Raw genomic sequence first — 26,863 nt, forward strand, 5'->3', positions numbered from 1 at the left:
ATCTGCTTAATAGTTACTGTTAGTATCCATTTTTTCTTAGTCTTTTTTTTTTTTACCCATTAGCAAATAGATTTTTTTGAGTTATACAGTAATGAGGTACAAAAGAGATTGAAATGAAGTAGGCAGCTCAGTATATACCAGGCATTCATTTGTCTATTTATGCCTTAATTTCCATTGAGTTCAGTTTCACTAGTGGCTCTGATATTTTTGGATGCCTGAGAATGTAACCTGTCTTCATACTTAAGGTCTTTGCTGCAAGCAGCAAATTTTACGTAGAACAAGTCAACGATTTGTATGATCAGCAGACCATCCGAAGCCATAAACGATCTCAAAACTAGTGACTCCCAAGATCAGGTGTAGCACTTGTGAGATTGTCCTGATTTTCGATAAGTAGCGTTTTGATGTCAAATAAATAAAGAAGAGAAAAAGTTGCCATTGTGATATTAAATAATAATCATAAAAGCATAATTAGGTGTCTGCCAGGAGGAATTCAGATTGATCCCAAGGCTGCAATAGAAATCAGTATAGACCCTTAGCAGGTTAGTGTGTTTTTCTACATTCAGGTCCTCAATTGGCACCAAATCCTTAATGTCATTTCAAGACAATTGGATCTGAGTAAGGGAATAAAAGTTTGTTATACAAATCCAAAGCTCAGAGAGCTGTTAGCAGTAGGATCAGATTGTGTCCTGTAGTTCACAACGCTGAGGGCTTGAACAAGGTTCCTTTCCATCACCCCACAGGAGGCACATGGCATAAGGCTGTGAATTTCTCCTCTTGCATCCATTCTGAGATTTCTTCTGTTGTACTGTTTTTGATGAGTTATTTTTTTCTTCTATCTACCTTAAGTTGTACTGGCATTGTTAATATAAGCCAAGTTGTGATTCCCAAAGGAGACCAAGTGGAGAAGCCTTTGTCAGTAGTGTGGAAACGCCAAACTCTTGAATCTTTTGCATGTTTTGGAAAAAGTGTGAAGTGATGATGCTGGTAATGACAATATTGGGGTCTTGCAAAAAAAGTATTCACAACGATGCTGATAATGTTATGGTTTCCCAGCTTCTAATAAAGGCAGCCTTCTTTTTATATGGATGTAATGTGTAATGTGGCTTTGGTTTTATAATGATCTGCAGTGTTCAGTGTCTGCCACTCAGTGGTGCTCTGCAACAACAGCATATTGTGCTTTCTGACTGCTGACACTCATTTTATATCTGTTCAGAAACCATATTGCTCATACACTGCACGACCTGACCAGTAAGAAGAATGTTACAAAGGTGTAAAACAGTGAAATAATCCTGTAACGTCTTGATCATTTTGATGAATTTTATTTTAAAACCAATGAACAGACACATCTACTGACACCTTCATCAGAGTATAAATAAAGGAAATGATAAGATAAGGAGACAGAAAAGTAGAGATGCTTAAAACAAAAAGAAGAGGCGAAAATTAGAGGGAACACGGATTTTACACATCAGAATGTCTCCATGTGTATAGAGTACTACTGCATATGTGGCAGAAGTGGTAAAACGCCTTTAGTGTCTTCCAAGGGAGCTGTGTGATAAATGTCCTCAAGTGATGAATCAATCTCCACTGGATGTTTGACAGTGGAAAATAATGTGGGGGTGTTGAGTTACACATAGCTCAGCTCAGCTGGAAGCTCCAGGTTACATTAGCCGCAACTAGCATAACACACCCAAATCAATTCATTCATTCATTCATCTTCAACCGCTTATCCCGGGGTCGGGGCTGCGGGGGGTGCTGGAGCCGATCTCAGCTGACATCGGGGGTGAGGTGGGGTACACCCTGGACAGGACGCCAGTCTATCGCAGGGCACATAGAGACAGACAACCATTCACACCTACGGGCAATTTTAGAGTCATCAATGAACCTAACACGTGCATGTCTTTGGATTGTGGGAGGAAACCGAAGTACCCGGAGAAAACCCACGCAGACACGGGGAGAACATGCAAACTCCACACAGAAAGGGCCAGGCCGGGATGCGAACCTGGAACCTTCTCGCCGTGAGGCGACAGTGCTGACCACTACACCAATTCAATTTTATTTATAGTGCCAAATCATAACAAAAGTTATCTCAGGACACTTTACAAACAAGGTAAAGACCACACTCTATGACTTCTTTATGATTTACATAGACCCAACAATTCCCCCGTAGAGTACGGTGGCAACGAAAACCTTCCCTATTACAGGCAGGAATGTCTGACAGACCCAGCTCTGTGGAGGACGGCCATCTGTCTTGACCGGTTGGGGAGGAAGAAAAGGAGAGAGAAAAGACGGACAGATGGACAGAGAGAGATAAAGACAGACACAGAGACAGATACACTTCCAGTAACTATAACAATATCTATAGTAATGTGAATATGACTCATATGTTATGGCAGTTAATACAGCAGAATAGTAGAAACAAGCACAGCTAAGGTGATAGATTATAATAGTAGCAGGAAGCGTCATGCAGGACCACGGCAGCAGGCAGCACCACGATCAGCAGAGACCATCATCTAGTCGGGTAATACGGTACTGTGAGCATCTTCACAAGCTCTTCAGCTTTTGTTCTGGGGTTGATTCGCAGCTTTCGGACCAAAGCACGTTCATCTCTGGGACACAGAGCGCGTCTCTTTCCTGAGCGGTGTGATGGCTGGACATTCCCATAATGTTTATACTCACGTATAATTGTTTGAACAGATGAACGTGGCACCTTCAAGCATCTGGAAACCCAAGGATGAACCAGACTTGTGGAGTTCCACAATTCTCTCTCTGATTTCTTGGCTGATTTTTTTTTTATTTGCCCATGATTTCAAACAAGAAAGCAGAGTGTTTGAGGTGTGGCCTAAAAATACATTCCCAGGTGTGCCTTCAATTAACTCACATGTTGTTCCTAAACAGTGACATCATCATCTGGGCTTTCCAATGTTGTTTAAAGACATAGTACTTTTTGTGTAATTTGTCTAAATGAACTGAAACAGGAGAGGTTTAGTCTGATTTAACTTTCGGATGGTGAGAAAAAATGTGTTATGTGTCGTTTTGCATAATGTATGTAAACTTCTGGTTTCAACTGTAGCTAGTTTTTTTTAAATTTATTTTTATAAGTAACTTCAACGAAGTTCAGTTTAGTCAACAGCGTGAAGTTACCCTTTAAAGTTTATTTCAGAGTCCAGTGTTCACCAGGAGCTTGAAAGTGACCAACTGACTCTCTCATCCCCCTAACTCTGAGCTGCCGAAGCTGAAGGATCCACAAAGACTCTTTTTGGCTTAAAGCTGAAGATTTAGGGCTCTCAATGAAAGTGACCCTTGATGCTGAACATTCGTTGCCACGGTGACACGTCCCCTATCGAGAGGCTGTTGCATGCCGCCCTGTTGGACAGCCCGTCCACTCCATGGCCTCTGACGAATCCTCTGACGACCCGGTTCTTGCAAGCCCTGCACCTATACCTATGTATACTTATACATAATATCATGTATATTATGTATATAAGTATATTCCTATTTCTGTAGTAAAACCCCCCAAATATCAGCTGCTCAGCCTTCATTCTGTATTGCAAAGTTTCGAGGTCACTGTTTACGAGAACAAACGTTTTCTTCGTGTGGACAGGCCCTGAGACTTTAACGCAGTGAACTACATGCAAGTGTACTAACGGAAGTATTCAAATGAAGACACAGCATAACTGTACACTTGTCTGGTGGCCGCAAACACGACTCCATCTGGAATCACAAATGGGGGCATCCGCAGTTTAACACATTTGAATTACCTCACCAACAAATTACACATTTCTAACAATGATGTGTCCATGTTTGAAGGCGTGAACATGTCTGCCCTATCTGCTTCCTTTTCTACGACTTGTGTATGCATATCTCGGCTCCTCAGCACTTATTATTGCTGGCTTGTTAACACCTCACTGTGAGTATTATTCACATACACACACACACACACACACACACACACACACACACACACACACACACACACACACACACACACACACACAAAGCTAAATTATATTTTAGGACAGACACATTTCCTGAAACCAGACAGCAACACAGTCATCATGCCCATTTTTTGTATTCATCACCATCTGCTGTTCAGTCCCAACACAGTCATTCCTGTTGACCACACTGCTTTCTCTCCTTCTATTCATTGAAAAGCTTGTGTTTTTTAGCCTGGCTTGGTTGCAATGATCTCCCTCCACAGTAGGTTTGTATTAGCAGGATATGGCTGTAAGGTTTGTGCTCGCTTTAGACAACATATTGCATCATGGCTAGAGTGTGCCTTTTGTGTTTTAGGGTTTCTTTAGTGTATCCTTTAGTGTTTCACACATCAAGCTGATGGTGGAACTTTCGCTTCCTGCTGCTGACAAGTCAATTTTCAGAGTTGTTGAGTAGTATACCTGCCTCATATCAATTAAGTAAAGCCAGACCAATAAATACTGTATATTGGTATATTACAGTTATTTGATATCAGCATATATCTGGTCCGATATGTATAGAAAAATAACGCAGATTATAATGGGGATTTAGAAATGGTCTTATTTCGTAGTTTTCCCGGCAGAGCATCATCAACAACTGACTAATACTGAACATACAGTACTGATCTTTATTTAGTTATCTATTTTATTTTTATTTATTCTTTATTTTCAATGTTCATTTCTAGAATTGGTTGACAATGTAAAACATTGAATATATAATGTAAAATGTTATTTGTTAAGGAAAGCAGCCTTCTGAACACCTTTACAAAATCATATTTGCACAATCCAAATAGAAAAGGTCAACCCAAAAATGCATTATATTGGCCGCCATATTGATAATGAGTGAAATTTTTCCTCTTAAATCATTATCCGAATCAAAAAATCTAATTTCATTGTGGTGAAATAAGACAAAGCTAATGTATAAGATGTTCATAAAGGGGGGGAGCACATTAAGCCCTATAGGCTGTACATGGAACTGACTTTTTCAACCCCAATACTGCTACCTGGGCTTTCCTTCTCCACCTTGATCAAGAACTGATCCGATGGCAGTATTTAATGAATAAGCTGTAGGCCTCACTGTGTGGAACTGACTTGGATCAGTCTTCAGAATCATCCTAAAACAATAAAGTTGCATCTTGGTAAAAGTGTAAATGTTTAAAAATCCAGCAACATCAATCAAACTTAAACAGGAGGTGGTGGTGACGACATAAGAGGTGACAGCTCTCCTTGATACGACAGAGTTTGTCTTAATTGAGAGGCTCTCAGTGAGAGCTTTTCTCGATTGAAAAGATGTTTTCTCTTGTTTTTGTTCTAGTTTTCTCTCGAGTTTGATAGACGGATAATTCATCCAATCACCTGCCAGGTATGTTTTGAAACAGCCCTTTCCCAGTCAGTTTCTAATGATGGCTTCTCTGTGGTTCAGTTTAGAAAACCATCTGATGAGTCAGGTTATCCCTAGATCGCCTCCACTCAAAAATGTAATATCAGAGTGTGTACCGTCATCATCATCTGGAGCACGCACACATACTGCCACACACTGCTGAGCTTTAGAAGCTGTGATTGCCCTAAGTGAGCTGCATTTCAACCACTTTGTTCCTTGTGGAGCTATCAGAGAGCTTTTTTGAGGCAAGTGAAGCCTCTCTGTGGTAAATTGCTTTATAGTTTATTGCAGAATGAATGTTTAACAGAAACATCAGGATCTTGTTTAATAAGTAATTGAACCTAACAACACATGGTTGTCCAATGTCAGAGCAAGAGCTCATGAGAGGGTTGTAATAAAGTAATGTTCAGTATGTGAAATGACTCTCTGGCTTACTGTTGTTGTTATATTCTCTTCCACACAGAAAACTAATAGCAGATCAGAAAATAAAGGAGGATAATTAACAGCTATCATTGTTACTGTGCCAAAAACACCTAGATAACACTTACAGCAAATATATTTTTCATACCTGCTTTTGTCTGAAGCTGAAAGGTTTTATTCATTTTCCTGAGAATCATCTCCTTTTGCTGCCCCAATATGTAATGTCAGTAGTATCCCGTTGCAGAGCTCCATGAGCCATGGTGGAAAATCACTGCGAGGGGTCTTTCAATCAAAACCATACACTGTATTATAGAGATGACGATGTTGTGTTTCATCAAACTGTGACTGGCTGTTTTGGGTCTCTGTCAGTGAGTTCTTGATAGAAATACTGTAGGAACTATGTGTCCATATCCAAATAAAGGGTTGGAAATTAAATGAAACAAAGAGCCTGTGAATGTTCTCATTCGTCCAGGTCATCGTTATCCTCAAAGCAATTTCAGTCAAAAACAACTGGACTGGTTGTTTGTCTAGGAAGACGTTTCACCTCTCATCCAAGAGGCTTCATCAGTTCATGTACGCATCTGACCAGGCTGGGACTGGTCCAACTAACTGGTGTGGAGATCCAGGTATTTAACCTCTCAAAAGGCCGATGATGTCACTGAAACCCTTTGTGCTCCAAGTGCCCACGCCCGTCGTTAGAGTGACAGTCGGTGGTGGGCAGTTGGTTTCGACGTCGTTAGTGCTCTATTGAGTCTGAACGACAGTCGTTGGGGTCACCCGGGCCCCCAACGACTGTCGTTCAGACTCAAAGAGTAATATAAGCTGCCTCTTGCATGTCTGGTAGCTCATTAACAATTAGCAGGTATCCATGTAAGAAGCTCACGATCAGACTACAATAACCAAGGGGTATAGTGAGAGTTGCAAACAACAACAGCTTTTACTTCTTGCCCAACTTGTGCATAAAAGGAAGGACATTATTAAAGGAAAACTCAGAGTCAAGAAAGCAGCAAAAGACAAAAAAGAAGTGTGGGAAAATACGTCTGGAAATAAATGTGTCTTTCCTACTATCAATAAAGGCTACTTTTAGCCCTAAGATCTTTTGAGATGTGGGTTGGATCTTTATACCCATGATTGGCTCAGCTAGAGATTCGTGGTGAAGCTGTTTTGGTTGTCACTGGTCATTTGTCTGGATGCTGAGCCTGGGAGTTTAACTAGGCCTGCAGTAATACAACAGGCCTTACACCTGGCTGTGCTCATGTCCCCACAGCACCCTCACTGGTTGCCGAAGCTGTGCGTCTGACGGACATACATTTACACCATGTAATTGTTGTAAGTTGTGCCCAAGGTAAATCAATCAATAAAGTTGTGAATGAATTACTGTCCTGATCTAAGACTTAGTTTTCATTCACAAACCAGTCATGTAATGAGGTGTTCAAGTTACACTGTCAATAGATTTGAACAAATCCAGTGTGAACAAGATAAAATAGAGCAGTGTTACACCCTTAGTAAATATAACGTATGACGTGCATAATATGTGTTGGTTGTTATGAAGGTTCTTTGACCTCTGACCTCAAGATATCAGAATGACAATGGTTTCTATGGGTACCCACAAGTCTCCCCTTTTCTGACACAGACTTAAAGACTTTATGATAATCCAATGCAGTTTGTGGCAAAAAAACATACAGTTTTTCTCATGTAGTACACATGTTATTTTGATCTATTCTAAAATAGACTATTTGAATATTTCTGCATACTGGGGTCCATAAACAGTGTTGAATGTCATAAATTGGGTCATAAACTATTGGTTATACCAGACCAAAGCCCTTTTCACACATGGATGTGGCTTGAAAATCATCTGTAAGATGTTTGTGAATCTAATGAGAGAAGCTGAGCACAGCTGCTGTTAGTTGGGGGTATAACTGATGACAGTACCCGAGGCAGCTGTGAGCGTCTGGCGGCGATGTGCCGCCAGCCCGCTTCCCCCGGTCCCCAGACCAACAGCCGGCTGCTTGAGGCAGAGTTCAGTTAGACTGACTCGGACTTTAAACTTAACTTTGAATCAGAAACTAACCATTGTAGCACAAAAGCATGGTGGATTGTAATATCGCAAGGGAAGCTCAGCTTCCCCTAAAATGTCACCAAAAAAAGTGGTGAAACATGTACTGCTGTGTGTACATTTCAGTGGCTAAATCCGCGCTACAAAACCTTCCTCTTTTGTTCAGAATCAGCTACTTATCACAGGTAACCAAAGCGTCTCTGGGGGTCTATGGGGCAGTGGGCTGGCCTGGACGTTTGGCTTCTGCATGATGATTGGATGAGCTGTCTGAGGAGGAATCCTATTTGATTGACAGCTAAATGAGCGAATCAGCGACCTTGAAGAATAAACATCCAGCGGAGCATTTTCCAAGTTTTTCACTCCGTTGTTCTGAACTGATCCGAACACTTTACCGATCCCCAGAGACTTTGTCCTTGTTAAAAACAACTAGCGTTGTGTTTGGAGACTCTGTTCTGTCACTCTGCGGTTTCTTTCCCCAACGCGCAGCGGCAGCTGCGGAGCTTCTCCCCCGTCACTCACACTCACACTCACAGGCAGTCACACTTCACAGTAGCCTGGCGCAGCAGCTCCAGCTGGGCCAAGGCCGTTTAAGCAGCCTAGCTCTGCTGGCCATTGAGAGGACACTGGTTAAGTCCCAGGAGAACACGCCTAGTTGGTACGACAAGATCACAGATCATTTTCTTGAAAAGGAACAGAGGGTAAAATTTACATAGAAATAAACAAACACATTTATGGTGTAGGCCAAAAAATGAGCTTGCCCTTCTTGAAAGACCAGCAGCTGCCACTGATTCATAGTACGTGGTGGAATTAGCCAACTAGCAGCCACTCTTGTCACAACTCTCTGTGAGTAGTATCTACAATCAATTTCTCTTCCTTAGCTCCCCGGATATCAACACTGAGTTTTTTACCATTGAATTTTATTAGCTTTGAATTTTTAATATTGATTTGGATACATTTTATTTTGCATCTGAATTTGGTATATTGAAGATTTTAACATGAATTTTTGTAACCTTTCATTTGAGTCAAAACATTCAGATACATAATTTCAATGCATAAATATTCAGTGCTAGAAATGAAATGGCTCTTTAATTTCAAAATCCGATGACACAGATTTACTGTGGGACAAATAGAAAACAATCCTTGTGTTGCATTGTCATTGCAAGGTCAAGACACATGGCACTTGTGAAATGTGGCATCAGTTTAAGACAGCAGCACATTCTCAGGGTCAGTAATGAGCTGTGGATGAATGTTTTACTGCAGTCTGACCCATTTATAGTGGGTAAAATCCAACCCAGAAGCTATGTTCATGTATAAAAGTGCTTTTTTTTCTAAATATTCTTGGATAGGCCATGATAGGGAGTGATATCCTGCTGTGTACTGTTGCTAAGTAACCACACTGGGCTCCTCATGTGGTGCATTATGCTGCAGTCTTCTCATCCATGTGCTTTGTTTGGCTTCTATGGAGGATCAGTCACAGCCAGCATGTAATAACTGAATACATAAATAGAAATCAACCTTTAAAACAAAGCTGCCTTTGCAGACTGCCGTCCCACCTGTTTAATGCTGTATTGGTTATTCTGTGATTAATGATCTAGGTCAATGATATCCTTTTAAAACGATCTCTCCACACCCTGTCTCATTGTTCCACCTCTGGCACCATAATATATCAACATCTCAGGGACAATATTAACATTTCAAAGAAGTTTGCAATGTATCTGTGATATTTTCTTCTCTAGAGTGAGTCTCAGACACCAACCAATGATTCTCAAATGTGTAATGTTTTCTCATTAAAGTTACATGCCAATGCTGCACCTGAAAAATACCTGACATTTGTTTTATAATATTCTGTACAAGCAGACTGGTACTGGTGCATGTCTTCTTCTTCTGCTGGGCAATGAGGAATAAGTCTGTTCAGTGAATATAAGGGCTGTCGCTGTTCAAATTAATTCCAAAACACGCTAATCTGAAACGACATGGTAGAAGACATCGTTCTGTTCATGCATGGTGTCACCTTAAATATTATATATTTCAAATTATAACAGTGTTATTGACATCACATAACTGTCTGGCAGTATCAGAATCAGAATCAAAATCAGAAATACTTTAATAATAATAATAAATTATTTTTGCTACAAAACCAGATATACAAACAACAAATATTATACAGACAACATCTATTAGAAAAACAATTAACAAATAAATACAAGACAGTAGATTTTATTACACCTTCACTCAAAAATGTCTTTTTGAATTGGAGCACTTTTTCAGTCCAGAAGATTCTTTGTAAGTAATTTCTGTTAAACTGAGCAAGAACTGTAAACCTAGCTCCAACTTCAGAAACGTGTTTGTAATTTGGCTTTCTTGCAGGGAATTTGATGAGACAATTGTATAACAATAACTTGACAGACGCCTCTAAAGCTCAGTATTTGACAAGGTGTATCTTGTTTGTCTAATCCTTGATCTTATGTAACTAAAATGAATAAGCATATTCCAAATATGTTGATGTATGCCTGTAAGGACGTAGCCCAAGTCTGGTTTTTGAGCTTGACCAACATATTTATCCATCATTTTAAAAGGGTTTATTTCCAGCAACTTTATCAATCAATACGTAAAACATGACAACAAACGTATGATGACTTTTTTCAACCATTTCACATGAGGAGTAATATTATGTGGCATATATCAATGTACATATAATCCAATATTCAGTCTTGTAATGTGTCACGAGTAATTATAAAATCCCCCAAAAAAACAATTCATGGATGAATGTGTTTTTTAACTTTGGCATAGATTTAAAAAAATTAATTGAAGCGTTTCAATATACAAACACTAGAATAATGTTATTGCACTGGATCCGATACACACGTGCAATTCTATCCCCACATTTAATTACAGAACCTTGTAGGTTTAAACGTAATTATAAGTGTGGCATAAAAGTTAATGTACGTTGTAGTTCAGGATAACTGTAACTTTTACGTGCATGTTATTTTTGAATTCTTTCTATTTCCCATCTCCTGTTGGTGAAGAGTCTGCTGACGCTATGTGGCTCTGCTGGACCACCAGAGGGCCCCTTCGTGCAGCAGATTAGCAGCATTGACATCAAGTCAAGACTAGTGAAGATATTTATTAAAGCACCTTTGTATTTAATAAAGTTCATTATAGTAGCACTTGTATAAATAATAGAGATAAGGATTTTGCTTGCTTATGGGTCATTACCCCAAATGAAAGTGGTGATGATCAGTGGCGTACACAGATTTTTTTGAAGCGCAGGGGCGCAGGTGAAAAAAGGGCACATATAGCGCATCCTCGCCACTGAAGAGGGCACTTTAGCACACGGTTTTTAACAATTGGGCCACAATTCGTGCTCGAAGTGTTGATGATGTATTACTGCTGCTATCTCCACAGCTTTAGTCTACAGCTTTTATCTTGTCCACATTCTGTATTTTAAGGAGACTGTCAAATATAATTAATTTTTGGCACTCAACATTAAGAACATTAACAAAGCAGCAAACAGCTGCAAGTATTTTCTATGTGCAGATAGGGTGGACTAATGACGTTCTGAGCAGAGAATGAAGCCACTCCCTCTGTGTGTGTGTTGGAGTCTGAGTTTCTCTGTTGTTTGCTTTAAAAGATTGTCCCGCCATGTGTGCATATCAGTGCATGTGGTCGTGAAAAAAATGACGCTAGTTCACTTATTGAGGAACTCTCTGTGAGAGCTGTGTGGAGACAATCCCGATCAACTGTTTTTTTGGTTTTTTTTGTTGATATTTTATAGTTTTCTATGTGTGACTCTTGGTTCAAATTGTGAGCAGGAAAAATAAGAATTACAACCTCTCAAACTGTAAAAATTCAACACTTATAGTGCTTTAAGATACTGATAATATTGCTACTATTCATATCATTTTATCATATCTACTGTCATGATGATTATTATTCATATTTATATTATCAGTACAGCTATTAGTTCTACTGTTCATTTCTTTCTAGTATTCACTGCCATTATTATTATGAGTCCTATTATTACTCTCATAGTTGTTGATGTCTCTTTTGTGGTTGCTGTCCTTTATGGAGAATGTCTTGAGATAAATTTTGTTATGATTGGCACTATAAATAAAATTGTTCACCTCCCCTTTGACATTTTTCTCAGCTGCTTGGCAGAGAACATTTTTAGTCACTATATTTCATTTAAAATCTGAGCATCTCTACCATTCAATTTAGGTGTGTTATGCTAAAGAAATCCCCTAGATGCCGCTGTGTCGTAAAATAGATCGTCTTCTGCAGGATGTTAGAAACTAAAAAGTCAATTCAGACATGAGGGCTCTGTGGGGTGAAAATTACAAAGATAGGAATATCTTTTTGACATATTATAGTTTCTGGGTTCTTACCTACTTTGTAACTATATACAACAACAAAAAGTCTAATAATGTTGAGCATGGTTTCTAAAAACATGGTCTACCTGCCCTGTCCTTTTAACAGTTAAAGTTGTGAACCTAAGCCAATGTCATTAAAATTGAATATTTGTTGGGAAAAAAGACCTCTGATTATTCGTTGTAGGAGCAAATTTTGGGTTTTATTTTGATGTTGAGTTGTTATGTTGATGTTGAGTTGTTATGTTGGTGGGGTCACTTCCTCTGGGAAAGGAAGTGATGTAAGGCACTACATGTGACAGGGTTATTTGGACGAGATGAGCAAGCCACAGGTGTTATACGTCTTTTATCGTGCCATGGCATGACATGCAGGGCTGGAATTTAAGTTTGTTTATGGTGAGAATCAACTTTAAGCAACATTGGACTTTGGTTTGGATTGGTGTTATTGCACCCATACACGTGTCAATATCGTATATATCAGCCACCATAGTAGTGACTTTTTGTTTATGGGTTGGAGTAATGGAAAGGCCACTTCATTCGTTATTGTTAAAATTATACATTTGGTACAATGATACACATCTCACAGTATCTATTCTTCCCACTAATAACAGGGGTCCATTATATATTTGAGGAAAAAAAGTACATCAATATGTTTCTTCACCATTCCTGAGTACAAGTACAAGAATAAATATATTGAAATACTAATCTTCTAGAACTGGTAATGCCACTAAGTCCATGGTAACAAATTGACATATGTTGGTATACTAATATATAAGCCTGTGAATATTCTCATTTGTCCAGGTCATCGTTATCCCCAAAGCAGTCCCAGCCTGGCCAGATGCGTACATGAACCGATGAAGCCTCTTGGATGAGAGGTGAAACGTCTTCCTAGACAAATAAACAAATCCAGTTGCTTTTGACTGATATTGCTTTGGGGATAACATATTAGCGTTACAATAGTGCATGAACAGACATCGCAAGTGTTTGGTAGAGGCCCATATTGGAAAAAAACTGTGGGGTCTATTAATAATAAAAAACATGGTCCATTGCTTTTTTTTCTTAGTGAGAACATTAAAGGGTTAATTAAGCTTCACCTACTTGTTAATTTTTCTCTGTGTTGTCCCGGCAATAGACAACTCATGAAGTACTTTTTGTATACACAAAATAAACACTCCAATCCACCAGAGTACATCTCTCTTTAATAATAATCCCTGTTTGGAGAAGAACACTCTTTCGAAGATGATTGCTTTGCTCGTTCCAGGTCACACAATCCATCTATAAGCTTTTACCCTGACATCATTTGTCCCAACATGAATTGCCATGTCACTGTTTGTCCTATTGTCAAGGTGAACAGAGCAGAGTGTGCTGTAGCTGTAGTCTCACCCTGCATCTCAGAAAGTAAATTACAGAGGACTTATCAGACGATAACTGTTCCACTGGGATAAATAACTAAAAGCCAAGGCTCAGAGGTTCAGTTATTGTCATTGTACAACACTGGGTTGAATAACCAAATGCAGTAGTTCCTTCGTGCTATGCAAGAAAAAAAAAAAGAAAAAATCTTGTGTGACATTTCTTACCATAATGTTTACTGGTTTGTCCATTCTGTAAATTATATAGAAGAAAACAATTTTTGTATGTGTGTTGTAGAAGCTGTTGTTAGTCAAATAGCTGTAACATCATCATTGACTCATCTTTAATGGACTCAGACACTCAAAACCTCAAAAGACCTCAGGTTCACTGTGTATCATTTATTAATTCAATTCAATACAATTGTATTTACAGTGCCAAATCTTACAACACACACTCTTATCAACACACTTTACATATAGATTAGGTCAAGACCATGCTTTGCGACTTATTTATGACTTACCAACAATTCCCCCATGAGCAGCATTTCGCAATATCTATAATAATATTTATAATAATATCTATATACAGTATTTATCCAGCAATCTTGTGCACACAGTGGCAATAAAAAAACTTCCTTTGAACAGGCAGACAACTGATTAAAGGTGCTTACCTGGGTTTTTTGAAGAGGGCTCCTCTGTCAAAATGTTTTAATTCATAAATATCAAAATGTAATACAAACAAAGACAGCAAGAAGCATTCACCGAGGCCCAGGTAGTGTGAGTACAAACGGGCCTGGGGCGCGGGGAAAAGGGAGGGGGGGACAAGTACCCTAAAGCACGGGGCACGGTACGGATGGACAGTGTGAGTGTGCCCTTAAACATGTGTCTGGAAAGGGACTTTAACCAAGTTGTTTTGCTGCTAAACTTAACCATCAGATACCAGTCACTGTTTCACAGCGCTAAATAAAATGTCCTATTTGTAAGATATTTTATGAACCTGGTGATGAGAATATTTTGACCCCAAACACCTTACTCTAATTCCACCTATTTAGCATGTATAAGAAATAGCTGAATGTTTAATAAATGCTCTTTAATGTACTTGTAAGAAGATATAAGTGTTAATGAATCTATTTGTTAACTATAACTCCTCCTGTGGAAACAGATAAGTGGAGGCTGTTGTATAAACCAATAATAAATGACCATATAGTAAAAAACAGGTGTAATCATTTAAAATATGTCTTCAAACCAGAAGTTATAATTGTTGACAAACCATGTTCTTACAGCTGTGCACAATTATTATTGAATGCTGATATTACACAGCCTCTGATTGGTCTATTAAGGCATAACAGTCTGATATAGATGCTTTGGATGCAATTGTGATCATAGACGCTGGAGGACCAGTAATCAATAAATCAATAAAACCATTTCATATTGAGAATGGAACCCTGACAGGGTGATGCAGGTTTTGAATCACCCTGAAGGGGTTTCATTTCACGTCGGGGCAGGTCTATTGAGTAGGTAAATGTTTACGTTAAGGATAGGAAAGTGCACCACAGACACCAGCAGCAGAATGAGACATTAAAACAGACTACAGCCTTCTCAATGTCAAGTGGACCGGGTTGAATCCGCTGCAGGTCTCCTGAAACTGTGCAAACTAGAAGACATCACTGCTCCGATGCATGTTTTCAGACTGTGGCGTTCTACGGCTATGTGCTCCATTATACTTCTAATTTAATCTTCTGAGAAGTCTCTCATTAAACAAGTCTGATCATTATTCAGCATAATAGATAGCAAACATCCGGTGCCAGGGTGCAAATGACCCCTTGTTATAACTGAAGTTGGAAAATGCCTCCAGGACCAAATATGGAAGTGGACTGGTAGCTGAAGAAGTGCCAGTTCGCCCAAGGCTATGGAAGGAGGCATGGACACCAATCAAAGATAGTGGTGCTTTGGGGGTATGACACATGCGCAGTGGAACTGGAGCTGCGTTGTTCTCTTTCTATGATAGTGCACCACCTATTGAGCATCATGACAATTGCAGACCAGATTTTACTGTGCATGTGTCATACTCCCAAAGCACCACCATCACTAGTCTTGAGTTTGCCTCTTGGACCAGGTCACTCTTGAGCAAGATACCAAACCAAGCCAACTGTTCATAGGCAGCCCCCTCACTCTGACATCTATCCATTTGTGCATGTGTATAGGTCTGTTTGTGTGTGTGAGTGCGTGCGTGTGTGTGTGTGTGTGTGTGTGTGTGTGTGAGTGTGTGTGTGTAACCTTTTATAACAACAGTATGAAACATTTGAATTTCCCCTCTGGGATTAATAAATGATGTATTATTGTTCTTCTCAGGATACCTGAAGCTATTCAGGAGGATAAGGGTAAATGTTACATAATAGTTTTTTCCATTATTGTGTCCACCCCCTCTGCACACACCATCAATAGGTCACATTGTAACATGTTGTGCTGCTGATTCCTTCATCAACACATGGCAGTCAGAATTTATCGAACGGCAGCCAATCAAAGCGCCCCTTTCAGGGCGAGCCTCCGCCGCACTCAGCCAATCAAAGGCGCGGAACAGGACCCGTGCCTCCGAGTTGTGCAGCAATGCTGTCACGTGACGCTTGGGAAAGGAATGCCAACATGGACCCGTGGCAAGGACGGGATGTGAGTGTGCTACGACAATAACACGACGAAGGAAAAGGGAAAAGGGGAAAATAGAAGAACCGTCGACGGCGCTGTTTTTCTCCAACGAGCCTCCTCCGAACTATACACGGTAGGTCGAGCCAAAATGTCCGGGATGCTCCCGCTCGGTTCATCCGGAGAGACGGAGGAGTATAAATAGAACATTTTTGACCCTGTCGAACTTGAGACTCGTGGATTCCTCATCGACCGGAGTTGCATTGAGGCGGATTGCCGTGCTTTCGGCCGCTCTTCCTTTAGAAATGGCTAGAAAGGTGTTTTTCCGCCTCCGATCCCCGAGTAAACACGGTTGGTTTTCCTCGTAACACGGTTATGGGCGCGTCAGTGGGCCGAGTGTACCCAGCAGCAGTGTGCACTGTGTTAAGTATGAGGCCCTGCTGCAACATGTGCCTGACGGTCTGACAGCAGCAGCTAACAGCCTTTACATAAGCCAGTGTGGAGTTCAGCACTCTGTTTGGACTATGGTTTCAAATTGGGGTCTGCGGACCTGAAGGGGGTCGCCCAGCTAACTAAATATGAACTTTTAGGCTACTATGCATTATATTTAATGAATAGTAGATTTAGTAGAGAAGTAAATTTTCCTATTATTTTAAAAAAAGTTTAAATATTTTATCAATGCCTCACCTAATATACATATGTATATTTTTGTGGTACTAAATAGAACAAGAGCATAAGATTTTATAGATGATTGCGTCCCTCAGATGAAGATGGCCTTTTCTTTTTTGTAAAGTTTATTAAAGAAGGTTCAGGGGGAATACGGCCAAAAAGGGCTTACAAGGCACCATTATTAATCAAAGACTGACCAGAAACCAGAAGTAGATGCTTAACAATACTAATACTAACAAAATAAACCATCCTGATGTTTCCTCCAGGCTTTTGCAACAAAAGAGGCGAACTTATAAACAATACAAGTGAACAACCCTTCCATCCTGTCATCAGCAGTGCTTTAAAACATTCCAGGATTTTGACCAAATATTTCACTGAAAAAAAGCTATTCTCACCTCATGAAAAAGGGACGGTATAAACTGAGCTTCATTTTCTACCTCTCTTGCGGTAAATCACAAAGTCTGTGTTCCTCTGGGATGTTTTTAAATCTGCCAACTTCAAGTGCCAGAGGAAGGATTTCTGTTCTTAGCTGAGCAACCAAAGATCTCTGATTTCTCGCTAAATTTGCTTCTAATTAAGATTCAGACCATAGTAATGCTTGATTTTAATATATGTCCGCAATTTCAGTTTTAACCAGATTCCAGATTCCTGTTGGAAGTTTTCCAAGCCTTTATCATATAGGACAAACAGGGATTGGGGTGAGAGAGAGAGGGGGAGACATGCAGAATAATAAAGAAAAGAATAATAGTTACATTTTACCATGCCGTTTTCTCCTCATAAGCTTTCAACTAACTCAGTGCCTTCTATGATGTGTTTATTGCAGAAGTTGATATTGCAATGATGGTAAAAATAAAATTATTGTTCAGCCCTAGCCCCCAGCCTCTCAGGGCCACAAAAGCTCCTGGTTCTCATGTCAGTTTGTGATGGTATCCGATAAATTGCACATTTCTTAAAGAATGTGCACCACTAAAGTAGTGCAGTGCAGGAGTAGTCATTGCACGGAACTATATCGGATCTTGGAGGTGACTGCTCAGCAGGGGCCCCACAGCAACTTTTCGCCCCAGGTCCCCCATATAAATAGAGCTAATGTTAGGTTCTTGTTGTACACGAGTGAAGGGTTCGTTTTGTAACGCATAGCAGTGGAACACTGTTAGCAGCATTGAGCATTGACATGAATATTTTACATGTCTAGGCCTGTCGAAATAAGCAATAAATCCATGGATCACATGATAACTTTTAATGAGCTCGATTACTTTGCCAGCTGCAATAATTTCCATTTTCCCGTTTTCCTCGTGTCCCTCTATCAAAGAGACTGGAGTTTTCACTCCGGTGCATCTGTTTCAATTGACCCCTTTGGTTTTTCAGTGTAATGATGCGTTAGCCCTCGTCTCTTGTCGTGTCAGTCACTTGTCAGCTGCATGGTCTCTGTGTGGGGAGGTGGACCCCTGGAGTTACCCAGAGTGCAGCAGGAGAGCCCTGTGAGAAGCAGGTTAGAGGACACGCTAGTTGAGATTTGGAGGTAGAAAAACAAAGATGGAGTTGGTTTCAATGCCAAACACCACAGCTGCTGTGTGGGAGCACTTCATGTTCAAACCGAATGACCGCGGTGAACCACTTCACCTGAGCGAGCAGTTGTTGCATTTGTTTTAAAACAGTTGCAACTAAACTTGCCAACTAAGAGTCCATTTTATTTATTGTTTTTGGTTGTTTTATTTATTTGAGTCCATTTTATTTATTGTTTTTGGTTGTTTTATTTATTTATTTTGGATATTTAAAATGTTGTACTTGCATTATTATGCCATTATCATTATATAAGTTGAAAATGGTCTCAAAACGGCAATATTATCGCTTAACGTAATAATTTGGGATAATTTAGCGCTGAGCAAAATTTGTTATCCTGACAGGTTCTGCATGTGATTGCCAACAATTTCTACATTATAATGTGTTCTAGGTGGAATTTAATGGTATTGCCACATTTTCTCTTTAATATTGTGATTTTAACCCTATCACTCAGCCCTCATTTATGGTTTAAGTTTAAAATCTGGGCATTGAGTAAATAGCCGTTTGTGTAATTTTAATTTCTGATGGGTAATAAAATCTAATCTCAGTGTTACCTTTGCAGGTTGTTGTGGGTGATCCCACTTGTGGATAGTGTTTCCTCCACATCCTCTCCTCTACATCGGGCCTGGATCAATGGTGTCTCTCAGCAGCAGAACGCTGAGTTTGGACAATGACCTTTTCAGGGACAGCAGCAGCAGCAGCCTGTTCTCCCTCAGCCTGGGAGAAGGAGCCTGCAGTGAGGGGGGAAGTTTAGCCTCCTGTGACAGCCCCGATGCTGGGGATCTGGGGGCTATGCACAGCTGCAGCCCTGAAGAGGATGAAGATGAGGAGGAGGACGAAGATGAAGATGAGGGGGCCAGCCTGCATATTTTTTTAGGAGCAGAGGGAGAAGAGGAATCTGCGAGTCAGGAGCCTAAGCTCCCAGAATTCCCTTTCCATCCCTCTTCCCCTTTCTCCCCAACCCTGGAGGACATAGAGGAGTTCCTAAGGGAAAAGATGGAACTAGTCAAAGAGGGACTACTGACCCCAAAAGAGGAGGCCTCCCCTCTACCGTGCAGCAAAGCTCCATCCTCCACTGAGCCCCCGGCTGCCTCCTCAGAGACTTGCAGTGACCTAGGGACTAGTGCTTCTCATTGCACCACTCAGAACAAGCAAAATAGTCCCAGCTCAGCTGACTGTTCTCCTTCCATCCAAGTTAACCCCTCACCTTCTGCCCTAACCCCGCCTATGCTCCTGGGTGCTCCACTGGTTCTCCAGCTCCAGCCCCTACCTCTAGCCCAGCCTCCGACTCCAGCAGGCTCTCCTCCTGGGGCCCAAAGTGGCTTCTTACTCACTCATCTGGTCATGGGGCTTCAGGGTGCAACAGGACAAAATCTGACCCTGCTGGCCCCGCAGGTGCCCTCCACCACCCTGTTATCACTCAACAGTGGAGATACCAAGTCAGCTGACCAGAAGTATGTGAAGATCGCCCCTCTGCCCATCACTATGAGGACTATAGAAATCACTGGCATGACTGGGGTTGGAGGCCAGGGCAATGGTCTGTTGAAGGCAGTGGCCCCTCGGGTGACCAGACTGCCGCCTACAGAGAGGGTCCACAAGTGCTCACACCCAGGCTGTGGGAAGATGTACACCAAAAGCAGCCATCTGAAAGCTCATTTCCGCCGGCACACGGGGGAGAAACCTTACACATGTAACTGGCCTGAGTGTGGCTGGAGGTAAGTGGTCTCGTGAATTGTACCAAGTTTAACAGTAAATACTGAGTTTAAGACCAAGTCCAGTTGGAATAACAGATCTAGGAGTATGAAGGGTTATCAGATACCAAAACACTGCGCAGTTGTTTAGAAATGTATCATCATCATCATGACTGGGTGATAAATATCTTGAAAAAAATCATATAAAGATTCCATGATATTAGGGCTGCAGTTATTAAATCTTTTTGTAATCAAGGGTTCTACCGATTATGTCATAGATTGATTGAGTAATCGGAAGAGTAATTTGCTCACTTCCCATTTACCGTAACAACAAACAACATACAAAACGCCACTGACACATTTCCTCAAACAAAACTATAAAGACTGATCAGGTAGGTAACACCCATTCTCTTCCTTTTTATCTGTAACTACGGCAACCGTCCTCCTTAAACCTGAACAGCGGCGCTCCGTGAAGTGGTGTTAACAACGGGCTGCTTTCAGCTCAGACGCTGAATCATTGATGATGTGCTGCTGTGGTAGAACAGTTCTAGTTAACAGTGGACACATTGCACCTTTTTGGCTTCTGTGGGAAAGGATCCCAAACTTATTCTCTGCCTTTTGCGGATGTAGTGGTGTGCATCCGCAAAACAGTCCATGTGGAACAATGATCCCTGCGCTGAACAGGCCTTATAACACGTGAGATAGGAATTAACAAATAATGAATCATCGAGGCAGAGATTTTACCTTGAGGATTTTTTGAAATCCAGTAACTTGAATTACTAGAGTAATTGTTTCAGCCCTACATGATATACACAGTTACGTCATCTAAACTGACAATAACAAGCACTGTAACTCAAACTTCTCGAAAACATTTTCTGAAATACCTGAGGAAATATTTGAAAATTGTAGTTTTAATTTTATCATCAAACTTTATATTACCACATAGTTCAATGTGATTAACATCAGCTGGATTACATAGCCCATGATTTCACATACAGGAGCAGATGTAGTGATCCATATCGGTCAGAAAGGCTGGGCCATATGGAAGAAGGAAGATATATATATATATTGTCAACATATAAATATACAAATATATTTTTCTATATTGTTTCTATTAGGGCTGCCCCGGACTATGAATTTTCCTAGTCGACCAGTAGTCGTCATTCAGATCCATTAGCTGACGAATCGTTCAATGTAAGACCTTAATTTTTATTTACAAGTGCATGTCACACACTGAGCAAGACGCATTCCACCGCCAATCAGCACAACCCTATTGAGTATCTATTATTAGTTTAGGCTGCCATTAATGAAAAATACCCCCTCATTCAATCACTCAATAATAACAGTAAAACGGGACCTTCAGTGACACATTTCCCTGGAATCCCAGGTCCCGATGAGCAATGAATGTGTCGAACAATCAGCAAGGGGAAAATATAACATTTTGGTGATTTTCAAAACAATATAAAGGCATCTTATAAACTTGTAATACCAACACAAGAACTTTAAATCAACTTTCACACTTTCACAAGAATGTCGCCTTTTAACAACACCGGCAAACAATAAAAGCCATAGCCTACCTTATTATTCTGATTCTGAATTTGACTGAAAAAAGCGAGTAGACTGTCGGAACATTTAGTCAGTTTATTTAAGTAACAACACAGTAAAACTTTACTTGCTTAACGTTTAACACCTACACTTTAACAAACATATGATAAGTTAAAAAGCAGTTTGTAAAACTTAGTTGAAATATACTTTTCTTTTCCTTCTAAACTACAAATAATATAAGCAAACAAATAAATCGGCACACAGCAAACTTAATCACTTCATAAAAAGATACTAGTGCAAAAATGTGATAAATAAAATAAATAAATATAAGACAACAGCAACTAGGCCAAGCAAACTCATGTAGACCGCTGCTTAGTTTGCCCAGCCACTTCCTGTGTGTGTCCTTTCAAATTAAATTCCCACATTGTCAAACCGTATAGGTTTGTATTTATTTTGAAAAGGCGTAGTTCCCAGTTTTCTCGACCATGCGACCAATGAAATCTGGTCCGTCCAATGACCTTTCTGGTCGACTAACATTTGCATTTGGTTTGGTTGATATTGTAAGATATGATTTTTACATAACCAAGGCACTTTAACAAAAACCTTTATTTTGTGAAATAAACAGTGAGCAAAATTAAAGAACACTTTCAGATCCCTCCCAGTTATTGGTGTTAATTTGGCACCTGGTGACAATTTACTTCTTCTTTGGACACACCCTATTTATCTCCTGGTTACTTTGCAAGATGGCAAGTACACGTGAGGACAGGATTATACAAAGACTCTCATTGGGGAATCGGTTCAACACTGCAGCTGGAGTTGCTCACCAGTTCAGCTCTGAACAGGGCAGGGATCTGTCTCGGTACACAGTGTCTCACCGTTTAAGACTTTTTGGACTGAAAGCCCACTCTGCAGTGTCGTAACCTCTCATCAGCAGAAATAATAAAAAGGGTAGACTTGCCTTTGCTGAGGAGCATGTTGTGTGGACAGAGGAGAACTGGTCGAGAATGACTTTAGTGATGAGAGGACATTCAGTTTATTTGTGTTGTTGTTCAATTTGGAGGAGGAAGTGTCATGGTTTGGGGGATGTTTCCTGCAGCAGGAGTTGGGCCTCTTGTACAGCTACATGGCAGGATGAATGCAAATGTTTATGTGAACTTCCTTCAGCAAAATGCAATACCTCCAGTGCAATTTTCATGCAAATCAATGCCCTCTATCACACTGCAAAACAGGTGAAGCAGTTCCTTGAAGCTAAGAATATTGAAACAATGAAATGTCCAGCCTAGTCCAAGTCCAGATCTAAACCCCATAGAGAATCTCTGGAAAATCCTTGGCAACAAAGTAACGTTTAATAAACCCACTACAGTTAGTGAACTGTGGAAGAGACTGAAGAAGAATGGACCAAGATCAAACCAGAGCAGTGTGAGAAACTAGTGATGTCCTGTGGGTGCAGATGTGCTGAAGTCATTCAAAGCTGTGGCCTCTACACTTCCTGTTCATTTTTGAATCCAATAGAAGAAGACTTTGTTGAAATCTTCTTTTCTGACACAATGAACACTGTTCTCTCATTTTGATCACTGTTTTTTTTCACAAAATAAAGGTTTTTGTTGAAGTACCTTAGTTAATTAGAAAAAGATGTTAGTAAAGCAGTGGAATAGACACAGCAGATATTCTATCTGTATGAATAATAAAAACAACAAAAGTAATTCAGATTTTTGATCTCTACTGTATACTGTCTGAAATATGTCCATCATTCACTCATACACTATTCTTCACATAAACACAGTACTTCACAGTATGTGTTGTACACTGAGATTTTAGGCACTTGTAGTGTCGGACTTTTAGAAGTGTCCATTATATGGGCACTATTTATTGCACTCAGGAAACATTTGAGGGCACTCGAGTGCCTAAAGAATAGTGTTGGTGAATAAATGATTATATACCCGGTGTATCTCTCTTCGTTACTGTGTTCCTTACTCCACCTTCCTGCTCTTGTGTCACCAGGTTCTCCCGATCTGATGAGCTGTCTCGTCACCGCCGCTCTCACTCCGGCATCAAGCCGTACGAGTGTTCACTGTGTGAGAAGAAGTTCGCCCGCAGTGACCACTTATCCAAACACACGAAGGTCCACCGCAGCTCCAGACCGAGCAGAATTATCAGAGCCACTGTGTGACACCTTCACCTGGTCAAACCCTGCCCTGCCCCGCACCCACCTGGCTTTGACCCAGAGGGCCGGGGGATGTCCAGGTCTCCCTCAGGACTTTTGGTGCTTCACTAGCAGAACTTTCAGAGGAATCATAAGAACTGGCTGCTGTTTTCCTCTCATATTTTCCTTTCTCTTTCTTCTCCCTGCTGTGGATCTTTCACAGCTCATCTTATATTGAGCAGCCCCCTCAGGAAAAAGTCATCTGAAAGTGGATTTCCTGGCCTTCACACGCAAACACAAGACAAAACACATAACGAGTAGGGTTGGGTACCAAAATTGGTTCTTAAACAAACGGTATCTACCAAACTGAAGGAAAACACAGATTTCGGTTCCTCATTTCGGTGCCACTTAAATGCTTGCGCTGCCATCTAGTGCTCCGACGTTACAGGTAACAGACGCGTCACTGCCTGCGGGTGATATAAAGTTAGAATTAGTTAACATTACATTTGGCAGAAGGTCACGTTAGCCTCCCTTTAGCTAACAGGCAATCCTCTCTAGTGAGGATTGCCTGTCGTCTCTGCCCGTCTGTCAGCAGCAGCTCCTGAGCACCATAGGGACAGCGGCTGGCGACTGCGGCCATGCCAGGACAACCCCCCTTCTCCCCCTCTGCTGTGAGACTCGACTCTTGTCTGTGTAGGACAACAGAGAGAAAGGCGTTTTTAAAAGTCTCTGTGTTCTGTCTCAGGATTTTTGTAGCTTTTAACTTAAACCCTGTGGTCTGAAGTTTAGTTTCTCTGTTTGTACTTTCAGATATCTTCTTTAAGTTTTACTGTTTCGTGTTCTTTCAGCTGATTAAGGTTAATTTGCTGCAGATGGAAAGTTTGGAAATCCAACATTTCCTGATTTTGCTGTTTCACAATAACAGCCTTAAATAACCAAGTAACAGGGGACTTTTATCGTGAAGAATTTATAGGAAATTAATGTTTTTTCGCATTACACCCAATCGTTCATAGTCGTATGACAAGGGATAGCAGCTGCTATACCATGGATCAATATTAATAATATTAATAATAGGCTAATAACAAAAAGAAGTATCAGAAACACTATCATATCAATAAAAAAGATTAATCAATTTCAGCTTTAAATTTGCCTCAATAAAAGAGCGGTTCTTTAATGTCGTTGACTGTGTTTTTTTATTTTCAAAGTATCAATATTGCCACCGTTTAGGCACCGGTAGCGTTTTAAAAGTATAATTTAAGCACCAGTATCGGGAAATAAAATCGATACCCAACCCTAATAACGCGACAGTCTTACAGAAGCCTGTCTTTAAAACCACTGCATGCACTACTCTGTTAAGCAACCAGAGGCTGTTAGAGGAATGTCTGTCTTTCACCCTTTCTACTTTTTGTTATAGCCCTTCTTCCTAAAAGCCAAATTACAGGGTCCACATTTTTTTGTACACTTTTTTGTACATTGTGGTCGTAAAAATTAAGCGTCACGTTTCTTTCACGTGTTCTTCATATGCGCATGTTCACATGGCAGCGCGTGACAGCCATCACTGTAGGAAACTTAGATTATTATGAAATTATTATAGTTTCAGAGTGATGGTTCACTCTGAATGGACGCTGCGACTCTTGATATTAGGAGGAGTCAATGCTGAGATGTTGTTTTTGTCAGACTATACTTTTATGGCATTTGTCCAATCATAATCCACTCTGTTTTGACCCGTTTGCCTTTTCTCAACCCCAGTATGCCCTTCTCTCTATTGATGCCTTTGTCCATGTCACAAAACCAACCTCACTTGATCCTACCGTTATCATATGAATGCTCTTATTAAACTGTGATTCTAAACTGGGGGTTGCCAAACCAGAAAACCCTGCTCTGGCCCTGTGAGAGTGTGAAAACGACACCCTTGGTGCGTGACAGTTTATAAGCTCTTTGTTCTCTGAAATTCTCTTGAAATCATTGTGCAGCCGATTTACAAGGCCTAGAAAACTACTTATTTGGCTAAATGTTGCAAAAGTGATATGAAACACTGCTCTTTCTTATTTACAGTAGCAGTTACTGTAGTACATTTCTCTGTTGGTTATAGCAGCAAGAAAAGCTAACAATCTAAAGAGCTGGAAAGGCAGCTAACATCTACTCAATCATCTGTACTAGCACACTCACTATAATATGTATTGAACATAAAGGACAAAAATAACATGTATAGCCTGTAGTTTTTATATAGATTTTTGTTTTTTTATCAACAAGGATTTTCAATCAGTGCATTAAGCTTTTCAGTCGTGTTTCTGGAGAGGTTTTTGGTCTGTTATGTGAGTTTGATTGTAGCGTGATCAATCTGTGGAATGTCAGACTGATTATGGTCTGGGATTTGGAGTCCCACTCTGCCCATTCACAAACCATTAAGCTGAGTCTGCTGGTCTCAAGTGCACTTGTGTTAGTGGAAAGTCATTGTGCTCTTATAGAAGTTCCATTAACATGTATTGGAACTTTAAAATGCCAAAAAAAAAGGATTTTCTAAGGAAGGCTAAACTGCACGGCACAGTGCAGTCACTATTTGTTTTTGATCTCAACACGGTGCTTGTTAACCTCCCAGTGCTTCACATCAGAGACTGTATAACTGAAAGCATGGTGCTTCACATAACTGGATTGTCTCTGTTGAACCAGCCAACACTTACACCTACAACATGTACTGGCAAAACGTTGGTTGAATCAGCTCAAACGTAGAGCACTTCTGCATGTAGCTCTGTGTAGCAGTCATTTACACAGCATCCTCATATCTCTGTCTATTAGTGTTATGGATACATTAGGTTTCATTCTTGAAAAATAACCACACTTAGTAATGTAGAAACCCATTGGAAGCAGACAGACGGACAGACGTGTTTATCTGTCTGAATCAGTGCTGGCTTTTGTGTCTGAGCCTCCCCAGGCTGCTTCTACTGACCTACATCCAGACCTGTATTCCCTAATCATCATCCAGTTCTCTCTCTGATTCTCTCTCAGTCCTGCCTGTGTATCTGGTTAAACACAGGCTGTATTTTTTTGTGAATACCAGATATGCTATTTTC

The 26,863-nt window shown here is 40.4% G+C and overlaps 1 protein-coding gene across 2 annotated transcripts; it reads left to right on the forward strand.

Moving 5' to 3' along the window:
• Nucleotides 1-16,183: 16,183 nt before the first annotated feature.
• Nucleotides 16,184-26,863, forward strand: LOC310965085 (Krueppel-like factor 15). 2 transcript variants are annotated; one of them, XM_083938493.1, is made up of 3 exons: nucleotides 16,184-16,320; nucleotides 18,976-20,128; nucleotides 23,651-26,863. In XM_083938493.1, the coding sequence occupies exons 2-3, from the start codon at nucleotides 19,047-19,049 to the stop codon at nucleotides 23,817-23,819; spliced, it is 1,251 nt and encodes a 416-aa protein (XP_083794619.1). In that variant the 5' UTR covers nucleotides 16,184-16,320; nucleotides 18,976-19,046; the 3' UTR covers nucleotides 23,820-26,863. The 2 variants fall into 2 exon arrangements, with proteins under 2 accessions (XP_083794619.1, XP_083794620.1); XM_083938494.1 differs by lacking the exon at nucleotides 23,651-26,863 and adding an exon at nucleotides 21,223-21,271.

Source organism: Echiichthys vipera, assembly GCF_963691815.1.
Source record: "Echiichthys vipera genome assembly, chromosome: X".
In the NCBI taxonomy this organism is placed as follows: Eukaryota; Metazoa; Chordata; class Actinopteri; order Perciformes; family Trachinidae; genus Echiichthys; species Echiichthys vipera.

What these genes read in the sequence shown, in the direction of transcription:
- LOC310965085 (XM_083938493.1), top strand. Translation starts at nt 19,047, where the DNA reads ATGGTGTCTCTCAGCAGCAGAACGCTGAGTTTGGACAATGACCTTTTC. An exon ending in TGGCCTGAGTGTGGCTGGAG is followed by an intron (nt 20,129 to 23,650) that starts GTAAGTGGTCTC and finishes TTGTGTCACCAG; the next exon opens with GTTCTCCCGATCTGATGAGC.